Source organism: Neovison vison, chromosome 6 (genome assembly GCF_020171115.1).
Source record: "Neovison vison isolate M4711 chromosome 6, ASM_NN_V1, whole genome shotgun sequence".
Taxonomy (NCBI): Eukaryota; Metazoa; Chordata; class Mammalia; order Carnivora; family Mustelidae; genus Neogale; species Neogale vison.
Genome location: NC_058096.1, coordinates 212,372,871 through 212,391,828, shown reverse-complemented (window position 1 = coordinate 212,391,828; position 18,958 = coordinate 212,372,871). Strand labels below are relative to the sequence as shown.

The following is an 18,958-nucleotide window of genomic DNA, read 5'->3' as shown; positions in this document are numbered from 1 at the left end:
TATCCTCCTTTCCATATTGCCCACCAGGAGGTGAGCTGGGAGCCACATCTGTACAACCCTGGCCCACAGCCCTGCATGGAGCAGGTGCTCATTCTGCAGGGCAGGGAGGGGTAGAGGTACGGTGAAGGCAGAGAGCTTGCTGCTGGTGAGGGAGGTAGGGTCTGGAGGTCCACTTTTCTTTCTAGGCTTGAGAAATGGCCAGAGTGGGACAGGTTGGGGATTGGAGGAGTGCTGCCCCTGAGTCTTCCTGTCCATCAGCAGTGGCTAGGTCCCTGTATGTCCTAGGCTTAGTCAGAGGCTGGTGTGATGGCACAGGGCCCAGGCAGGGGGTCACAGCCCAGCTTGCGGGACACTGGACTGACAGTGGCCCATGAAGAAGGAGGCTGTGGAGGACCACGGGGCACTGAGGTGGGAGAGTGATGGGATTCAACATTGTTGACTTGTGCAGGTGGGAGATGGGCAGTGTCTGTAGAGTTCTGATGGTGACCCAGTGAGTATTTGGGGAATGCAGGGCTCTATGTGGTTTGTCCCTGTCATAGAAGAGCGGGACCACCGAGCTGGCAGCGCTTGCCTTGAGTGGAGCTGGCCCCTAGACGAGTCCGGGCTCTGTGGACATGGAATCTTGGGCGGGCTTCTGGGTGGGCTCGACGGGGCCTCGTTGTGAGGCTTGTGCTGTGTGGGGGCAGACCCCAGCCACTACTCCCAGCCCTGAAGAGTTCACTTCTCGGGACACCTGGGTGGCTCAGTTGGCTAGGGTCTTGCCCTCAGCTCCGGTCTTAATCTCAGGGTCATGAGTTCAAGCCCCGCGAAGCTTTACTTCTCTCACCATGCTGGGTTCTTGGTCCTTGGGAGGGTTTGGCATGGTTCTTTCAAGGTGGATGGGGGTACCAGAACCTCTGCCTGCCTGTCTTGATGACCTTTCCACCCTTAGGCTCCCCAGCTGTCACGTGGGGGCTCTCTGAGTTGCCAGCCCCCGGGCCCTGCACGGGGCATGGTTATTTCCTACTGGGAACTCTTTGACACCCCCTCTCTTCTGTCACCCTGTCACTGTTTGGTGAGCCCAGACAGGCAGGAGCCATACACGTAGGGAGATGGCTGCAGTGGTGATGCCACGAAGAAGGTGAAGTGAGCAAGTGTGGCCTGGGGCTCTTTGCAGGACCCTGGGAGGGCGTCTTCATAGGCAGCGTGTTTCCAGGACGGACTCAGAGGGCTGTGGCCGTGCCCACGCGTCTGGCACTTGGAGGCAGGTTGGGTGGGAGGGAGCGGATGAGACTCTGCCCCTGTCCATCGGCCTGGTGCACCTGCCCTCCTGGCACAGATCCACTCACGGGTGCACAGATAAGCTTTGGCTCTGGGCCTCCTGTTGAAAATTATCTCAGAAGATGTGGGGGAAAAAAACAGCATGATGAGCAGGAATGAGAAATAAACAACCACTGATGGCATAGAGAGGGCCCAGGCTCGGTGGGGCACATGGGATCCAGGGGCCCTGGCTGGATTTCTTCTCTCCCTTTCTAGGTCTTGTCTCCTTTCCCCCCGGCTGTCTGTCTGCGTCTGTCTGGGTCTCAGTCCCTTGCTCTCTGAGTCTTTGTCCCCCTGGATCTCTGCTAGTGCTTTGGTGTCCTGGCCTGCGGGGCCACTGCAGTGAGGACCTTCATCTGCTGCTGGGCTCCATGCTTGTCCCACTCAGAAGCCCTGGTCTTTTGTCTGTTCTCCTGGGAGCCCAGGGATCAAGCCCTTATCAGGAGGGACAGCCCCAGGCATGGGCCTGTTGCCCTGCGAGGGGTGAGGAGGGCGGGCCTGCCTCTGGTGAGCAGTCCCAAGAGAAAGCACACTGACGTGAGCGTGGGGGCTGCCGGCCAGCCTGAACATTTGAGGGCCCGTGCAAGGTGCCAGAACATGGTGATTCTATCCTTTGGGCTGGGAGCACAGTACCCGGAGCTGTGAAATATTGTGGTAACCGTGGCAACAGTAGCTGGGGGTGTCTGCCTTTGTGGGGCATATGGGACTCCGGTTCAGATGCACTTTTACCCACGGAGCTGCGTGCCTAGGAGCCAGCGCCTGGGGCTCAGCAGTCAGCAGGTTGTGGTAGAGCAAGAAGTAGAAGCCAGTGCTGGAGCTGCTTGCGACTGGAGGGGCTGTCCTGGGCCTCAGTTTCCCTGTCTTGGAGTGGGATTCATGAAGTTGCATGCGAAGAACCACGCCTGGCCACCTGGCACACACTCAGTCAGTGGGCCTGCCTTGTTAAGAGTCAGAGGTGGATGGGAGGGAGAAGGCAGAGAAGTTTCCAGTATGGCTGGAGGACAGGGGGTAGGGGGAGGGTGTTGTGTGAAATAGGGCAGAGGGGTGGACCAGCTGGCCGCCAGAGCTTCTCCACCCACCCCGCCTCTGGGTTCGGTCTCCCTCCCTGGGTCTCTATCCCCCTTTTTCTGGTTTTCTGTTTGCCCCCCCCTTCTCCGGTCTCCCTCCCCACTTCATTCTGGGTCTCTGTCCCCACTCTCTCCTGTGAAGTGCAGCATCTTCCCCGCTGATGCAGCCGGGACCCTCGGGTGGAGTGGCCTGGAGCTCCCTGGTACGACTTCGGCCGGGGTGTGAGCCAACCAGCTGTGCTGCGCTGCTGTGCTCCATCGAGCCACATGGACAATAAAACCAAAATTGGCTTTGAAAGTGGAAGTGCTCTCCGTTTTGAGGGGAAGTGAGGGAATTTGCATGTCAGAACAGTATGTTAAAGGGGCAATACCGTCAGACTCTGTTCTGGCCCGAGCTTTGGGCTCCATGTGGGGGTGGGAAAGGATTTTACAAAACCCCAAAGAAATGTTTCCATGAAATTCTTTCTTGTTCTTGCCTTGCCTTTTTTTTTTTTTTCTCGACATTCCAATGAAAAGAACTGTTCCGGGGCTTCAGATCTCTCCTGTAGGGTTGGGAAACCAAGCATGGAGACCAGGGCCAGCAGCCAGATGAGGGCAGGAGTTGGGGAGCACCCACCCCACCAGGTGTCGCTTCCAGGGCAGCCCCCACTTCCACTGTGGGGCCCGGTCACTGGGGTACGGGAACCGCAGTTGGTGTGGCCCTGCCCTTCTTGTGGCCTCCCCCACTTGGACATCTTCTCTTGGGCTGGGTCCCCCTAAAGCAGACCCTCAAACAAAGATTCCAGCCCATGATGTTTTGGGGGTGACCCCACGAAGGACTGGTGTTTTTGGGGAAAGCCCACACGGGGGTGCCAACCAGGAGCTGGAGACAACATGGGCAAAGGCCTTGGCTGTCTGAGGACCCCCAGGGGATTGTGGACGTCTTGCCATGGGTGGACCACTCAGGGGTCTTTACCCTACCCAATCCCACTTTACATTAGCCCTGGTGTAGGGGAAACTCCAAGGGACGCAGTGGCTGTGTCCCCATGTCCAGCATAGGCCTGGACCTGGCCAGGGGTGCCTAATGACAGTGGTAGGGGATGCACTATGGGAGTAGAGGGTCAGGACAGCCTTGAGCCCAGGCCAGGCCTGAGGGGGCACGCATAGCCCCTCAGAGGCCAGATCCAGGCCAAGGGTGCAGCTGGGGCGGCAGTAAGCGGCCTCCAGAGACGTCCTGACCCGGCTGCTGACGCATTGGCTCCGATGACTCAGTGCGGGTGACCGTGGCTCGGGTGGCCGTCTGGAGACTCGGACAGGCTCAGGGCTGCCGCCGCCGCCTTCCTGGGGGCCCGTGGCCCCGCCGCGCCGGCCGCCCCCTGTCTGGGCTGGCCTGAGTAATGGGTCCTTCCCTTAGTCATCGGTCCCAGGCCTCAGCCCTCCCTCCTCCTCCTGCCCACCTCCGCCCAGCCGAGCCTGTCTGTCCTGGGGACTCCAGCCCCTGCTGGCTTCCTTCCTCCTTCTCTGAGCTCCCCAGAGGCTGTGAGGTGTGTGGGGGGTTTTGATGGGGGCTTCAGGGACAACTGTGCGATCTGTGAGATGAGAGGGAAAAAACAACCTCTTGGGTACTGTGAGCCTTGCCAGGGGCATGAGGAGAAGGGCCTGGAGGAGGACGAGGTATGTACAGAAAGGGGCCATTTCCTCCCCACACAGTGTATCTCAGGCCTCATACCTTGTAAGCAGCTGTGGAGTGGACTTGATTGGGGGCTCTGGGTGAGGTATGTCCTAACTCCTGGGTGGGAGCATTTTCATGCTTGGAGTGTGCATGGCCTCTGTGCTCAGCTGAAGGTCAGCCCTTTGTCAGAAGGTACGATAATTCTTTATACCCCTTTGGAAGGTGTTTAGCTTGTTTCTCATCTTTGGCCCCCAGAAACGGTATTTGGTGAATATCCTCCTGGATCCATCGTCTTGCATATGTAAGTATCCCTGAGATAAATCTCACCAGACTTGCTGGATCAGAGATGTAAGGCTTTAGAATTTTGCTAGCTCTGTTGAACTGCCTTCCTGGGGATTCTTCCACTTCACACTCCCACTGGGAACTGATGTGAGTGTCTAGTGCCACACAGCCAATGCTTCTGCTCACCTAGGGGTGAAGCCACTCCCTTGCTGAGTGCACTTCCCTTATTGTGAGCCATGCTGACTCTTAGGTCTCTTCAGTCAGGTGTGCTTCCTTTCCTATGAACCATCAGCCCACATCCTTTGTGTATCTTTCTGTGAGATTGCTGGTTTTATATTGGTTTTTTGGTGCTCTTTATATATGGAGGACCGTGGCAGGAAATATGTCCAGGGACCAACAGGCTCCAGAATGAAGTTGCCTCTGGTATGAAATCTTTCTTCTGGTGGAAGCATGTGTGTGCATGCCAGTCCCTGGAGCTTAGAGGAAAGCACATAAAGTCTTCTGGCCTTGGCTTCATAATCAATCAGAAACTTCTAAGAAAAAAATGAAGCTAGCTGAAAGCAAAATGGCAAAGACTGGGGTGTGGGGGGTGACACATGTACAAAATCTATGAGGCAAGGTGTCCACAGAGAGGACCTGCCATGTGCCAGTGCTCTGTGGGTGGTTCCAAGCTTCAAGTTTCTAAGCACTTGGCACCATTCAGGGGCATGTGGGTGGCTTGTATGGGTGGCGGCGGGATGTAGCCCCTCACTGGGCCATGCCACCTTCTCCGCCCAAAGGGAAGCCAAGGGAAATATCTGCGGCCCCTCATTTACCAGGAGGTGATAGGGACAAGGGGGAACCTCACTGCAGCCCTATGACATCCGTGATTCATTTGACAGACAAGAAAGTGAAGATCCAGAGGACTAGGGTATGCGCTGAAGTCACAGAGCTGACAGATGGCAGAGAAGGGGTTGGAATCTTGCCCTCTCTGCCTCTCACACCAGTAGCCTGATGGAGCAAGGGCTGTGGTGTGGCCCTGGCAGGCTTCCTGGAGGAGTGTGTCTCACTCACTTAGCTGCATCTCCCCACCTTTGCATCCTGGACCAACCTTGAAACACTCTGCTTAGGGCCAGGCTCTGGATGTCTGGGATTCTGAGGGATCCTGGTTAGGAAGGTGGGATGTTGAAGCTGTCTAAGTGTCACCTTCTTACACCCCCCCAGCCTCTGCAATGTGGAGTGGGGTCTATGGAGAATGGTACTGCCATCCCCAGGGTGCCCACACTTGCTGAGTCCGGTCTGGGTCTTGATGTGGTCGCTGGTTATTCACACGCATGGTGAAGGTTGAGATATGCCTCTTTTCCACTCCCTGGCCCTGCTGGGGAGGCCCCAAGAGGTCGCACCAGCTGTCCCTGGCCTCCAGGCCACTGTGCTTCACAAAGAGGTCAAGTGCTGGCCTTTGGCAGTAGGGCCTGCACAGGGGAAGGTGGTTCCCGGTGCTGTCTTGCTGTTGGCCGGGCCCCAGGTGGGGCTAGAGGGAGAGGGTGGGCTTCTTAGGGTAGGCCTTTTGTGGAAGCCAGGCCTTTGGGGCCAACACCCAGGATGCAGCCAAGCCCAAGGGAGAGGCTGGGTGTCACTGTCTAACAGTGGGGGTGGCAGGGCTGGGGACATTCCAACTTTCTGGCCTCTGCACATTTCTGCTCTAGGCTCCTCTCCCCTCCCCAGCTGTGGGACGCTCAGAGCTGCAATGTGAAGCCTCTTCTGGATGATTTGACTGCTCTGGGTCTCCATTCCCCAGACTGTGCAGCCGGTGAGGGGAAGGCCTCTCCATCTCGTTCATTCTGTGTGTTCCCACCCATGGGAAAGGGGCAAGGGGCTGACAATGCCAGTGAAGTGAGAGGAGGGCAGGGGGTGGGGGCTCAGACCTGAGCACCTCAAGGGTCCTTAGAGGCTCCTATGGCATGTGGGCTTATCTCAGGCGGTCTGGAGGCCTGTTGCGGGGGTTGGTGAGAAGACCCAGTGGAAGCCCTTCTGGAGACGTCCCAGCCAGGGCTGTATGCTGGAGGACAGCCCTGACCAGAGGATGGGTGCACTTTGAAGCCTGAGGGTCTGTGAACCAGTGACATTCCCTTTATGATCTGCAGAACTTGGGTGGATTGTGGGAAACTGGAAGAACAGATACTTGAATTTCCAGCAGCAGCCGGGTCAGGCACGGTGGTTTGGACGTAACAATATGGGAGGGGAACGGAGGCATGCGAAGTGGGCATCCCCTCCACCTGGCAGGGAGGCAACCAGACCAAATTAGAGACTTGGGCCTTCTGGGCCTCTGTGGCCTTCAGGAGGGCTGTATGCCAAATCTTCTGGGCAAACCAAGGCTCTGGCCACCGGCACCACCAGCGTCCCCGCATTACTGGCCCAGGGGAGCACGGTGCTGAGTTCTGAAGCATGCGCTACAGCCTCCCACGGGTGGGAGGTCTGCCAAGTACAACCATGTCCCCCTGCCATGTCCTGTGTCCCCCATGCCATGTCCATGTCCCCTTCTCCCACACCAGGACCCTGCATACCTTGCAGGCCTGTGGTCAGCACCCCAGGGCCTGCAGCTCCTCTGGCCCTCGGTTGGTTTGTCCCTCTTTCCTGAGGCTCTCATGGAGGAGCCACTGAGCTGGTGGTCTGCGCATGTCAAGGACCATCAGCTGGCAGCAGCTGCATACTGTTGACTGAGCGCCGACAGTATGCCCTGTGTTTGGCATCAGCTCTTCTGTCCCTAATATTGTTTTGGGAGCTGCTGGACAGTGAGGGCTGAGGAGGCTTCTTTCTCCTGCTTTCTTGGAAAGACCAGTGCCCACATTCCTGGCCCTCATTTGTGGGCAGGCGTCAGTCCCAGGAATGGGAAACCAAGTTCCAGAGAGCTGGAAGCCGTGGGGAGAGAGCAGAGTACTTGGCCTTGGCCTGGAGTGGGTGAGGGATGGGCTGGGAGAGTCCTGGTGGGGGTTCTTGACCCCACAGTGGCCTGACCCTAGAGGTGATGGCATTGTTCCCTCCTGTTGTGTTCAGGGGGGTGAAGTGATGTAATAGGGCCCCCTAAACCATTCATTCTTTAATATAGTCAACCAGTTTTTCAAGACAAAACAGCAGAGGGGACAGTGATGCTGGAGGGGAGGGGATGTGGGGGTGAGCAGGGCAAGGGGGGAATAGAAGTCCTCATATACTGTGAGGGGGCGAGGGCCATGGCGGGTGGCCATGGCAGGGTTTTATGCAGACCTGAGAAAGCTCAGATACCCTTTTGTTTAGTCTTATTATTTAATCTGATGTGAAATTCACATAGCATAAAATCTACCATTTCAAAATGAACAATTCAGTGGCATTTCGTGCATTTACAGTGTTGTGCACACATCATCTCTATCTAGTTCCAGAACATTTCCCTCACCCCCAGACGAGACCCTGTGCCCATTAGCTGTCACTCCCCAGCCGCCTCCCGCAGCCCAGCAACCACGAATCTGCTTTCTGTCTCTGTGGATTTGCTTGTTTGGGACATTTCATATAAAAGGAATCGTACAGTTTACGCCCTCGCGTGACTGGCTTCGTTCACTCAATGTGATGTTTTTGAGGTTCATTCACGTTGTAGCGTGAATCAGCTTCATTCCTTTTTATGACTGAGGACTATTCCGTTGTGTGGATGACCACACTGTGTTTATCCATTTACGCTTTGGTGGACATTTGGGCTGTTTCCACCTCTTCTCTTTTTTTTAAAGTTCATTGTTTGTTCTAAGAAGACCTTTGCCTCCTGAACGGTTATTTTGAGGTGCAGCAATCTCTGTTTAACTTGTCCCCATCCCCCCATTGAACTACCCCCATAGGCAAACCCATCCTCTTAGGGTAGATATTCTTGGTTTTGTGGCTTCCCCACAATTTGCTGAGACTCACCCCCTGCCCGCTTCATTGGCCATGACAGATAGGGAGATCCCACCCACTCTGTCCCATCCTGAGCCTGGGTTCAAATCCTGATGTGTGGTCTTACAGCTCTGATCTTACAAGTTACTTATTGTGTCCTTATCCTTGGGAGGTAGGACCAATGGGCTTTTCGCTTCCGTTAGACAGTCAAGTAGACCCCAGAGCCAAAGTCTTTGGAAAATGACTGGGTGCTCATTGGAGCACAAGGGGCTCATTGGGCAGGTGTCCTAGTAGCTGGGCCTCCAAGGCGGTTGGCCTCTCTTGGCCTGTGAACCACCCCACCCCCGACCCTGGGGACCAGAGCTGCCCTCGAAGCTGTAGGTTCCTCCTCCACAGCCACACTGGGGCTCCGTGCCAGCACCTTAATCCCACACTCACCCCCTGCAGGGGACAGACAAGGGCTTTGCCCTCGGGGGCGGCTTGCTAGGGCATGGGGGGGGCAGTGATGTGACACGGAGACTTGGTCTGTCCACACTATGGAATATTACTCAGCCATGAGAAGGATGACACGACATGGGATGGGTAGGATGATAGGATGGGTGAACCTTGTGACATTCGGAGCGAGAGAAGCCCCATGCGAAAGGCCACACAGTACCGGACTCCGTTTGTGCAAAGTGTCCAGGAGAAGCAAATCCAGAGACAGAAGACAGATTGGTGGTTGCGAGGGGCTGGTGCAGGGGGGTGAGGAGAGACTGCTGATGGGGATGGGGTCTTATTTTGAGGGGATGAAGATTTTCTGGATCTAGCTAGAGGTGGTGGTTGCGCAATGTTGTGTATGTACTAAATGTCACTGAACTGATCACTTTAAAACGATGAAGTCATGGGGTGCCTGGGTGGCTCAGTCGGTTAAAGCCTCTGCCTTTGGCTCAGGTCATGATCCCAGGGTCCTGGGATCGAGCCCTGCATCGGGCTCTCTGCTCAGCAGGGAGCCTGCTTCCTCCTCCTCTCTCTCTCTGCCTGCTTCTCTGCCTACTTGTGATCTCTGTCTGTCAAATAAATAAAATCTTAAAAAAAAAATAAAACTATGAATTCAATGTGACGTGAATCCTAGCTCAGTTAAAAACCAAAATGGGCATTAGAGCCTCTTCAGATCCTAGGAGAAACCCTGGCCCTTTCACAGGTGGCAAATGGAAGCCGGAGAGGTGATGTCCCTTGCCAAGGCCAGTTGCCAGGCAGGTGGCTAATGAGATGGGGACTCCGGTTTTGTGTCTGCTTCTCCAGGGCCAGTTCTGGTGATTTTGCCTGTGCCTGGGGCAGCTTCAGAGCCCAGGTGGGCCAGCCCAGTGTCACTGGGCAGAGATTAGACAGACCTCAGGCCTCTGAGCTCAGCCCCCACCTCTGCTCTCCTGCAGCATGGCTGACAAAAATGGAGCTCTCAAGTGCACCTTCTCAGCGCCCGGTCATAGCACCAGCCTCCTGCAGGGCCTTGCTGCCCTCCGTGCCCAGGGCCAGCTGCTGGACGTTGTACTCACCATCAACAGAGAGACCTTCCACGCACACAAGGTGGTCCTGGCCGCCTGCAGCGACTACTTCAGGTGAGCCCAGGTCTCGGGGGGCAGGCTGGAGAGTGCCCCCCCAGCTAAGAGGGAGTGACCTCAGCACCAGCCGGCCAGCCAGCCAGGATAGCTGTGAGGGAATGTGGCTGGTGTTGGCCACATATTCAGTAAATCTGAAGCTTTTTCTAGGTTTATAACTTTCTCAGACTTTTGGGGGACATGGTATAGGCAAGCAGAACATGCCTGGGGGCTAGAGGTGGCCCCTGGTACCCAATTAGCTGCTTCTGCCCTGGGGGAATAGCAGGGCTTGGCCTTGTTTTCATTCTGTTTTTACTTGACACCTGTGTGTACCAGGCCCTGTGCTTGGCCATGGGGATCCAACAAAGACAAGACAGACACAAGTCTCTGCCTCCATAGGTTCCTGTACTCAGGCTGAGTCATAGGAAGGACACCCAGATGGGGGTCCCCACGCATGCCAGGCTGTATCGTAGTCCCTTCACAACAGGTGAGGCCTTCCTGGGTGTACTGGTCAGTCTGCTGCAAGAGCACTTTCCTAAAATCCCCTTCCCTGTGCTGGGCTGTGTGGGGGAGTAAGGGCCCCTTAGAGCAGGACTAGGGCCGTTCTCACCAGCTGGGGACTGTCATGGGCTGAGGACAGTCTCCCTCATTTCCTCAGTGACCAGCTGGCCAGTCCCTCCTGCCAGGCTGTGACCCTGCCAGAGAGAGCTGGGGTGCTGTCCTAGGGGTGGCTTTCTGACCCTGCTTTGCCAGTGGTGGCTGGGGCGCCCCTTCCGACTGTCTCGCAGAGCCCCAGCTTAGGTGCGTTCCGAGGGCTGCATGGTCCTCGAGGCTAGGGTGGCAAGGCTGGGACGGCTTGCCTGCTGCGCCCCCCAGCTGCCCGCCCCCCAGGCTCAACAAGGCTGTTCTGGGGAGCTGGAGCAGCCAAGCCATCTGGGGCGCCGTGTCTATTTTTATTCTGGATTTGGGGACGGGTGGGCCGGCCCAGCCAGAAATGCCCTTTAAAGGCTCCTCTGCGCTGGCACTGCAGCCGGCGAGGCCTTAAAAGGCAAAGCTCCCTCCCGTCGCCGTGGCTGCCTCTGCCTTCGATGGGCTGATGGGACTCATGGGGACAAGAAGGGGCAGGGTCCGAGGGGCTGCCCAAGTGCTGCTCCTAGAAGGCTCCATGGTGCCGTTGCTCAGAGTGTTGGGCAGTTGTTAGTTGGCGGCCCCACAGCAGCATCCAGCTCAGCTGTCCCCACTCTGGGACCTGAGCCCAGGCCACACTGAGTATGTGACTGGGGGACAGGCATCTGTTGGATGAATGGATGAAGGAGGTTCCTTCTCCTGGGTCAGCCATCACAATATGTGCTTGCCCCATGAGAGAAACCTCTTATGCACTCCCAGAGGGTGTTGGGGTTCTTGCCCTCTTCCTGATGGGGGCTCCCCCAAAAGCCAGGGGGTGCTGTGACCCAGGTCCTGTTTCTCGCACTGGTGCTCACATCATTAACACCACTTGCCAGAGCAGGACAGAAAGGCTGACAGCTAGTGTCACTCACTCCCTGGGGGTGGGGGATGTCTCACAGTGAACTAGGGCTCCTGTAGGCCATTTTCGGAGGGCTTTCCTGTGTGGGCCTCTCTCTAGAGATGACATGACCTTGGTGGGGCCTCCTTGTAGGTGCTCCGACCTGGGGACCCTCACCCCTTCCCCATCTGTGGGTGATGGGACTGAGACTTGGGCTTGGGGTGGTAGAGACATGCCCACATGTGTCTGCTGGTGCTGGTGAGGGGCTGGCCTCACCTGACCTCACCTCACCTCCTGAGGTCAGGATAACCATGGTGCACAGTGTTCTTGGGGTCCCCACCCCCTCCTGAGCCTGCTGTGTGTGTGGTCTTAACAGGGCTGGGTGCCAAGGTGGGGGTGGCACTTGCCTCATGGCCAAAATCAACGTTTGGCCTTTTCCTGCCCTCCTGTACCTGCCCCGCCATGAGTGGCCCCCCGGCCCCCTCCCTCTGAGCCAGTGTTCCACACCTCTGGGTAGGCGGGACGTACCCCCTCACAGAGGGGCCGAGGGGGGAGCTGCTGTTTGTAGGAAGACACATGGCTTGGGTGGATTAAAAATCCTTTTCTTTTCTACTTGTCTTTAATGAGCATCTGGCCTCTTTCCCCTGGTTGGCTGTGCCCTGCTCGTGGTGTCCAGGGGCCAGTCTATTCCTGGGTGGCCATGAGGCCCCCTTAGCAACCCCGAGCCCACGTGCTGTGTTTCTGAACTTCAGGGCCATGTTCACGGGTGGCATGAGGGAGGCGAGCCAGGACATCATCGAGCTGAAGGGTGTGTCCGCCCGTGGCCTACGGCACATCATCGACTTTGCCTATAGTGCCGAGGTGACGCTAGACCTGGACTGCGTGCAGGACGTGCTGGGTGCGGCCGTGTTCCTGCAGATGCTGCCCGTGGTGGAGCTGTGCGAGGAGTTCCTTAAGGCCGCCATGAGTGTAGAGACCTGCCTGAACATCGGCCACATGGCCACCACCTTCAGCCTGGCCTCGCTCAAGGAGTCCGTGGATGCCTTCACCTTCCAGCACTTCCTGCAGATCGCGGAGGAGGAGGACTTCCTGCACCTCCCGCTGGAGCGCCTCGTCTTCTTCCTGCAGAGCAATCGGCTGCAGAGCTGTGCAGAGATCGACCTGTTCCGTGCGGCGGTCCGCTGGCTGCAACATGACCCGGCCCGGCGGCCGCGCGCCAGCCATGTGCTCTGCCACATCCGCTTCCCGCTCATGCGCTCGTCGGACCTGGTGGACAGCGTGCAGACGCTGGACATCATGGTGGAGGACGTGCTGTGCCGGCAGTACCTGCTGGAGGCCTTCAACTACCAGGTGCTACCCTTCCGGCAGCATGAGATGCAGTCCCCACGCACGGTTGTGCGCTCCGACGTGCCCTCCCTGGTGGCCTTTGGGGGCACACCCTACACTGACAGTGACCGCTCTGTGAGCAGCAAGGTGTACCAGCTGCCTGAGCCGGGTGCCCGCCACTTCCGGGAACTCACCGAGATGGAGGTGGGCTGCAGCCACACGTGCGTGGCCGTCCTCGACAACTTTGTGTATGTGGCCGGGGGCCAGCACCTGCAGTACCGCAGCGGCGAGGGCGCGGTGGACGCCTGCTACCGCTACGACCCGCACCGGAACCGCTGGCTGCGCCTTCAGGCCATGCAGGAGAGCCGCATCCAGTTTCAGCTGAACGTGCTGTGTGGCATGGTGTATGCCACGGGGGGCCGCAACCGGGCGGGCAGCCTGGCCTCGGTGGAGCGGTACTGCCCGCGGCGTAACGAGTGGGGCTACGCCTGCTCTCTGAAGCGCCGCACCTGGGGCCACGCAGGTGCCTCGGCGGGGGGCCGCCTCTACATCTCCGGAGGCTACGGCATCTCCGTAGAGGACAAGAAGGCGCTGCACTGCTATGACCCTGCCACCGACCAGTGGGAGTTCAAGGCACCCATGAGTGAGCCCCGCGTGCTCCATGCCATGGTGGGGGCCGGCGGCCGCATCTATGCCCTTGGGGGCCGCATGGACCACGTTGACCGCTGCTTTGACGTGCTGGCGGTGGAGTACTACGTGCCTGAGACGGACCAGTGGACCAGTGTGAGCCCCATGCGGGCTGGCCAGTCGGAGGCTGGCTGCTGCCTACTGGATAGGAAGATCTATATCGTGGGAGGCTACAACTGGCGCCTCAACAACGTCACGGGCATCGTGCAGGTGTACAACACGGAGACGGATGAGTGGGAGCGCGACCTGCACTTCCCAGAGTCCTTCGCGGGCATCGCTTGTGCCCCTGTCCTGCTGCCCCGGTCAGGGACCAGGAGGTAGCTCCTGGCACCCCTGGGAGCTGGGCCAGCCTCAGGCTGTCTCTGTAAGGGGTGTGCTGAGCACACACTGGGGCCGAGAGCCACAGAACCACCCCTGGCCCGTGGCTGATGTGGTGGGGGCTGATGCCTTGGGGCCTGCTGCATTGATAAGGCCCCCTCCTGGGGTCCCTCCTTCTTTCCCAGAGCAGATCCTGGCTTTGTGCCCACTGAGGGAGGCTGCCAGCGATGAGGCTGACGTGTTGTGGCAGCAGAGTCACACCTGAGGAGGTTTCTTTACCTGCCCCATGTCCCCGCTCATGGAGGGAATCAGGGTCTCCTTTGAGATGTGGTTGTGTGGCTTTGCCCCACTTCTCTCCTCTCCCAGCTTGGGGGCCTCAGACATTTGGATATGAGCTCCTTAACGTCGATCCCCAAATCCCTGGTTTGCGCCCTGCCCCACTCCCAAGTTTCTTGCACCATCTATTTTTTAAAATAAACACCACCCCCAAACTCTAACATATGGACCTCCAGGAGCTGGTGAGGTGGCAGGGAAGCACCCAGCTCAGGGTTGACCTCAAGGGTGGGCATGTTTCTGCCTCCAATAAGCCCAGGCTGCTAGGGTGGGTGGGAGGGTAGCCTTGGAGAGAGTTTCGCATTTGTCTCCATGCCTGTTCTCAGTCCCAATACCTTCGGTATGTGCGGTTGTCCACTTTCAGAAGGAAAAAATGTGCCCAGCTCTCAGAGACGGTCATCACAATTGCCCAGCCTTCCATTTGGCACTGGGCATCTCGTGGGGCCTTGAGGAGGAACGGGCTGAGATGGCCCCGTTCCCGTCCTTGCCCCCTGGCTCAAGGGGGACACCTGCTTTAGAACTCACAGTGTGTCTGCATTCCTTTAGGTCTCATACTTTTTATTTCCCTCCCTTTCTCCAGCCCTCCACTCCTGCCTTGTCCCGTGTGCTGGTTGTCGTGCCTCTAGGCCTGCCTGGGCCCCCTCAGCAAGGGAAGTCAGGCGAGTGGTGTGGCCTGTTCTTTTAAGGGCTTCGCAACATCTCTGGCCACATCTGTTTCGGTGTCAAAGCTCTAAAGCTGTTCATTTTTATTATTATTATTTTTTGGGGTGGGGGGGTTCTGTTTTGCTTTTTTTAAGACACTGGCATTACTGTCTTATAAATGGGATTTGTACCCTCGGGGCAACTTAAAGTGTCTCTTGCTGCTAACGCACGATTGATGTTGAGTCTCTGTGACCCACTCACCGTGTAAAGAATTAACCTCCTATCTTAGCAGATGTCGTCTCCTAGTATTTTCCTTCATTTAATAAAAATGTTTTGGTGAAAAGATGGAGCAGGCCCAGCTCTGAGCTTGTGGGCCCTGATGGGTCACAGATTCCTCATGTCCTCTATGTGGTTAGGGGCTCCCCTCCCCTCTTTGCCCTTTTCTAGCATTGTGGGGGGGCAGGAAGGGGGGCTGGCCTTTGACTCAGGGGTGTGGGGCAGTGAGAGGTATGGCCAGAACTCCTACTGGGTGCCTGGAAGACAGGGCAAATCTGCCCTGGGCTGGGTGGCCTTTGGAGAGACTCTCTCCAGGTTGTTCCATGGGCCTTGTGGCTTGGCCCCTTGCCACCAGACAGCCCCCAGCTCCTGGCAGTTTGTCTCCATCTGCTCAGTCCTGGGGTGTGAGATGGGGGAGCTGGGGAGCCTCTCTCCCTGGAGGTCATGGTGGGGGAGACGCAGGGCAGGTCCTAAAAGAAACACGAAGTCATCACCGTTCCATATGGGCGTAAGAGCTCTGTGAATTGCCCCCAACCCCTGCTCCCGTGGCTGGCCTCGCCGTGAACTGGGCTATGTTGGTGGAGAAAGCCTCCTGTTCACAGACAGCTTTCTGAGAGGGGAGGTGTCCAGGGTCACCCTCAAAATGCACCCTCAGGCCTGATGCTCCTGTGCAGCGGCCATCGGGGCCCCAGAGGAAGGCTGGATGTGTGAGTGGGGGGTGGCGTTGAAATAAAAACTTAGTTGGGAACCAGGAAGGAGCCCATGCTGCCAGGGGCATTGAAACGAAAGCAGCAGCCCTTGGGGACTTACCAGAACATTCCAGTCCCTTTTCATCCCCCCCCCCAACCTGAGCTCCCCCAAGGAGAACCCTTCCCTGCTAGAGGCATGGCCCCTTCAGGGGGGCAGTGAGAATCTTTTGCCAGCTGCAAGTCCCCCCAGATCAGCTCACACCTCAGAACATCTTGTCCCCAATGAGCTGGCAGGGGTGCCGGCGCGGGGGGTGGGGTTCGGGGGGGCTCTGCCATATCTAACCGGGTCGATTGTGCATAACCGTCTGGGCTGGTTCATGGAATGTTCTCAGGGGCCCCCTGCCCCTCCCTCTTCACCGCTCCCCCCGCCCGCCGGAAGAAAGGAAAATTATTTTTCGTATTGTAAACTTTAAACACGAAAAAGCTGTTTTTAATTTAGCAGAAACTGGCTTGAATCTTCACTTTGTGAACGTTTGTGTCCTTCAGAGAAAGGCGGAACATGCCTTTGCACACACACGCTTATACAAATGCACGCACAGGCGTAGGCTCACATGCACACCTGCACTCACGCACTGTGACATGCACACTCACATGGTCACAACTGGTGCTCACACGGAGCCTTGCTCATATGCCCAATGACATGCTCACGTGCTTGCTCACACAATCACACACTCACCCTTGGACCAGCCTGGGCCTCTCTGCAGAGCACCCTGAAGGGATCTAGAGCCTGTCACCTCATCTCCTCCCTTTACCTTCCATCCTGGGCGCTGGGGCCATGAATGGCCAGCCACTGCATGTAGGGACTGAGCTTGGGGAAAGCCCGTCTGCTTCCAGATGGCCTGCTTCCCCACCAAGGCCCTGGATGCAGCCGGCAGGAGCCTCCCTCCACACCTGGGCTTGGGCTGTGGGAAAACACTGTCTCCAGGGACGGTGGGATTCAGGCCCGCTAGAGGCAGGCCAAATGTGACTTCTGGGGCCTCGCAGCAAGAGAGGCCAAGGGGGCCTCTGGGGAGATGTGTGAGGTGGGAATCTGCCCCGGACCTGGCCAGCTTGGAAACCTGCCTCTGGCTTTGTCTCCAAGAACGTAGCTCCTTCTCCTGTGTTCCCACAGGCCTTGGAGATTTTGCTTCTCATGGTGCAGACTCGGTGCACGGGTTTTATTAGGGGCACCTGGCCTTGGAGGCACGGTCCGAATGTTTACCACACAAGCGAGAGGTCCTGGGCTGGGGAGGTGGGAGCAGAGCTTCATCCACTCCATGGTCTGTGGGTAGTATCTGCCTGTGGACCCCACAAGCAAGAGGGCCATGAAGCCGTACTCCTGCCTACAGCAAGGCCCCAGCTTACATCTTGTGGCTGACCCTGGTTATTGCCATCCCGGCAGCCATTTCTCCTTCCTTGCCAACAGAGCCCTGATTTGGTGCCAGCAGCAGCGTGCCCAGCCTCGGGGGTTAATTTAGGATTTGGCTGAGCCATTCTTGGCAACGCCTTTTGCCGGGGTTGTTTTTGATTTGGGCGTTTCCCAGATCTGGCCAGCAAGCTTTAAGGGGAGGTCTGGGGTGGGGGTTTCTGGACAAGAGAGAGGCCTTATTGCCCCCTTCTCTCCCTTACTGCTTCCTGTGAGGACACGATGCCAGGAGCTTCTGCAGCCATCTTGTGGCCATGAGGAGCAAGTTAAGTGAGGTGTAGAGATGCCGCCTCCCAAAGCCCCAAAATCACAGGGCCACCTGTCCCACCCTGGAAACCTCTGACTGCCAGACTCCTTTTTATGAGAAATCACAATGCCTGTGTTGCTGAAGATACTAGTGGTCAGATATTCTGATACTTGTAACTCAAACAGTTTCAAAATTATAAATGTAACATGCTGGGGATTGCCCATCTTATATAAACCAGGGTTTTTATTGCAAGCAACAGAAACTGCCTCAGGCTGATTTAAATGGCAAAAATGTGCATTGGAAGGCTGTTCATTTCCTTACAAAAGAGGCAGGAAGGTTGGAAAACCAGGCTCAGAAAACAGTAGAAACATAGGGGGCGAGGCAGCCAGGGTGATCAGCTGAAATCATGCCAGGGAACTGGTTGGCAGGGACACTTTTGCCATCACCATGGACTCCAGATGCCTCAATTGGCACTGCCACCTGCCCTTGGCACTCAGCCACAGCTGCCCCTAAAAACCAGATGCCCATCTCGATGCTGCTTCTTTGCACCACTTGCTCTGAGTGCAAATATCCTGTTGGCCTAGCCCACATCCTGTGTCAATGCTATAGCTGCCCAGAGAGTGGGGAAAAGGATGACCTCAGTGTGTTAGCTGCCACTGCTGGGTAACAAACAGCCCCATGTCTCAATGGCATGCAAAAATGGATGTTTGTTTCTCATGTGTCTGTGACTGAGCTGGAGGGGGCTTGTTCTGGGCTGCCTTCGGCTGGGCATGCTCTCTACTCCGGGTGGAGTAGCCAGGAGTCTCAGACCCACCTGTCCACAGCCTTGGACTAGCAGCTGGCCAGCATGCTCTACAGTGCTACCAGAGGACAAGTGGAATCACGTGAGTCTTCCAAGGTCCCTATTGGGAAACATGTGCTGTCTCTTCTGCCTGTATGCCTTTGGCGGAAGCAGATGACAGGGTCAAGTCCAGAATCAGGGCTGGGGATGTATCTTCAAACTTAAGAAGGTAGACCTGCATAGGAGTGTTGCAAAGGCCGGGACACAGGAACAAAGGGGGACAGAGGCCCATCATTTGATCAGTCATACCAGTGGCTTTGAGGCTTGTTAGTGGGGCCTATTTGACACTGTGAGGACTCCCCAGACTTGGAAGGGGACTCAGACACTGGGCCACCAAAAAGAAAAGCCAGCTCCATGACTCCTGCAGCCAATCTACCCCCTGGTGGCCGACCCCTTTTCTGTAATGTAGGTTGCAGCTCTAAGTGTCCTGGGCTTTTGGGCTGCAGGGAAGGGGTCTGTGTGGGGAGTTCAGTTGGAGCGTGTCCAAGTCTCAGGCAACACGGTGTCATTGGAATGCCTACCCCAGACATCCCCTCAGCATGGGTGGTTTCCAGGGAGCCAGTGGACTGTTGGCTCTGCCCCTGTCCCGCCATCCCATAAAGCTTTCCCTGGTTCCCTGTCCCCTTAGTTCCAGCTTCTTGTTGCCCTCTTTGGCAGCCCCACCCTGTTCCCCCTTTAACCTACACTCAGCCTGGGATGGGGGGACAAGTGGCCTAGGTCCTCAGCAACCCCCTTGCTATTCTATAGTAAAGGGTGCGTTCCATGCCTGGCCATTTCTGGCTTCCTTCAGATTCTCCCCTTTTGCTTTGTAATCAAACCTGGCTCTTGCTTCGCCTTTTCAAAACTTTGATGAGGGCCTGGTTTGGAAGTCAAAGACGGGCCCTGGA

At 56.9% G+C, this 18,958-nt stretch overlaps 1 protein-coding gene across 1 annotated transcript in view; it reads left to right on the top strand.

Annotated features, from left to right (window-relative positions):
- The window catches only part of KLHL26 (kelch like family member 26), a 28,343-nt gene extending 13,445 nt beyond the window's left edge, over window positions 1-14,898 (top strand). The window contains exons 2-3 of the mRNA XM_044253875.1: window positions 9,582-9,764; window positions 12,000-14,898. Coding sequence (XP_044109810.1) covers window positions 9,583-9,764; window positions 12,000-13,581 — 1,764 coding nt within the window. The 5' untranslated portion in view covers window position 9,582 and the 3' untranslated portion in view covers window positions 13,582-14,898. The remainder of the gene's footprint in view (window positions 1-9,581; window positions 9,765-11,999) is intronic.
- The last annotated feature ends 4,060 nt before the right edge of the window (window positions 14,899-18,958 follow it).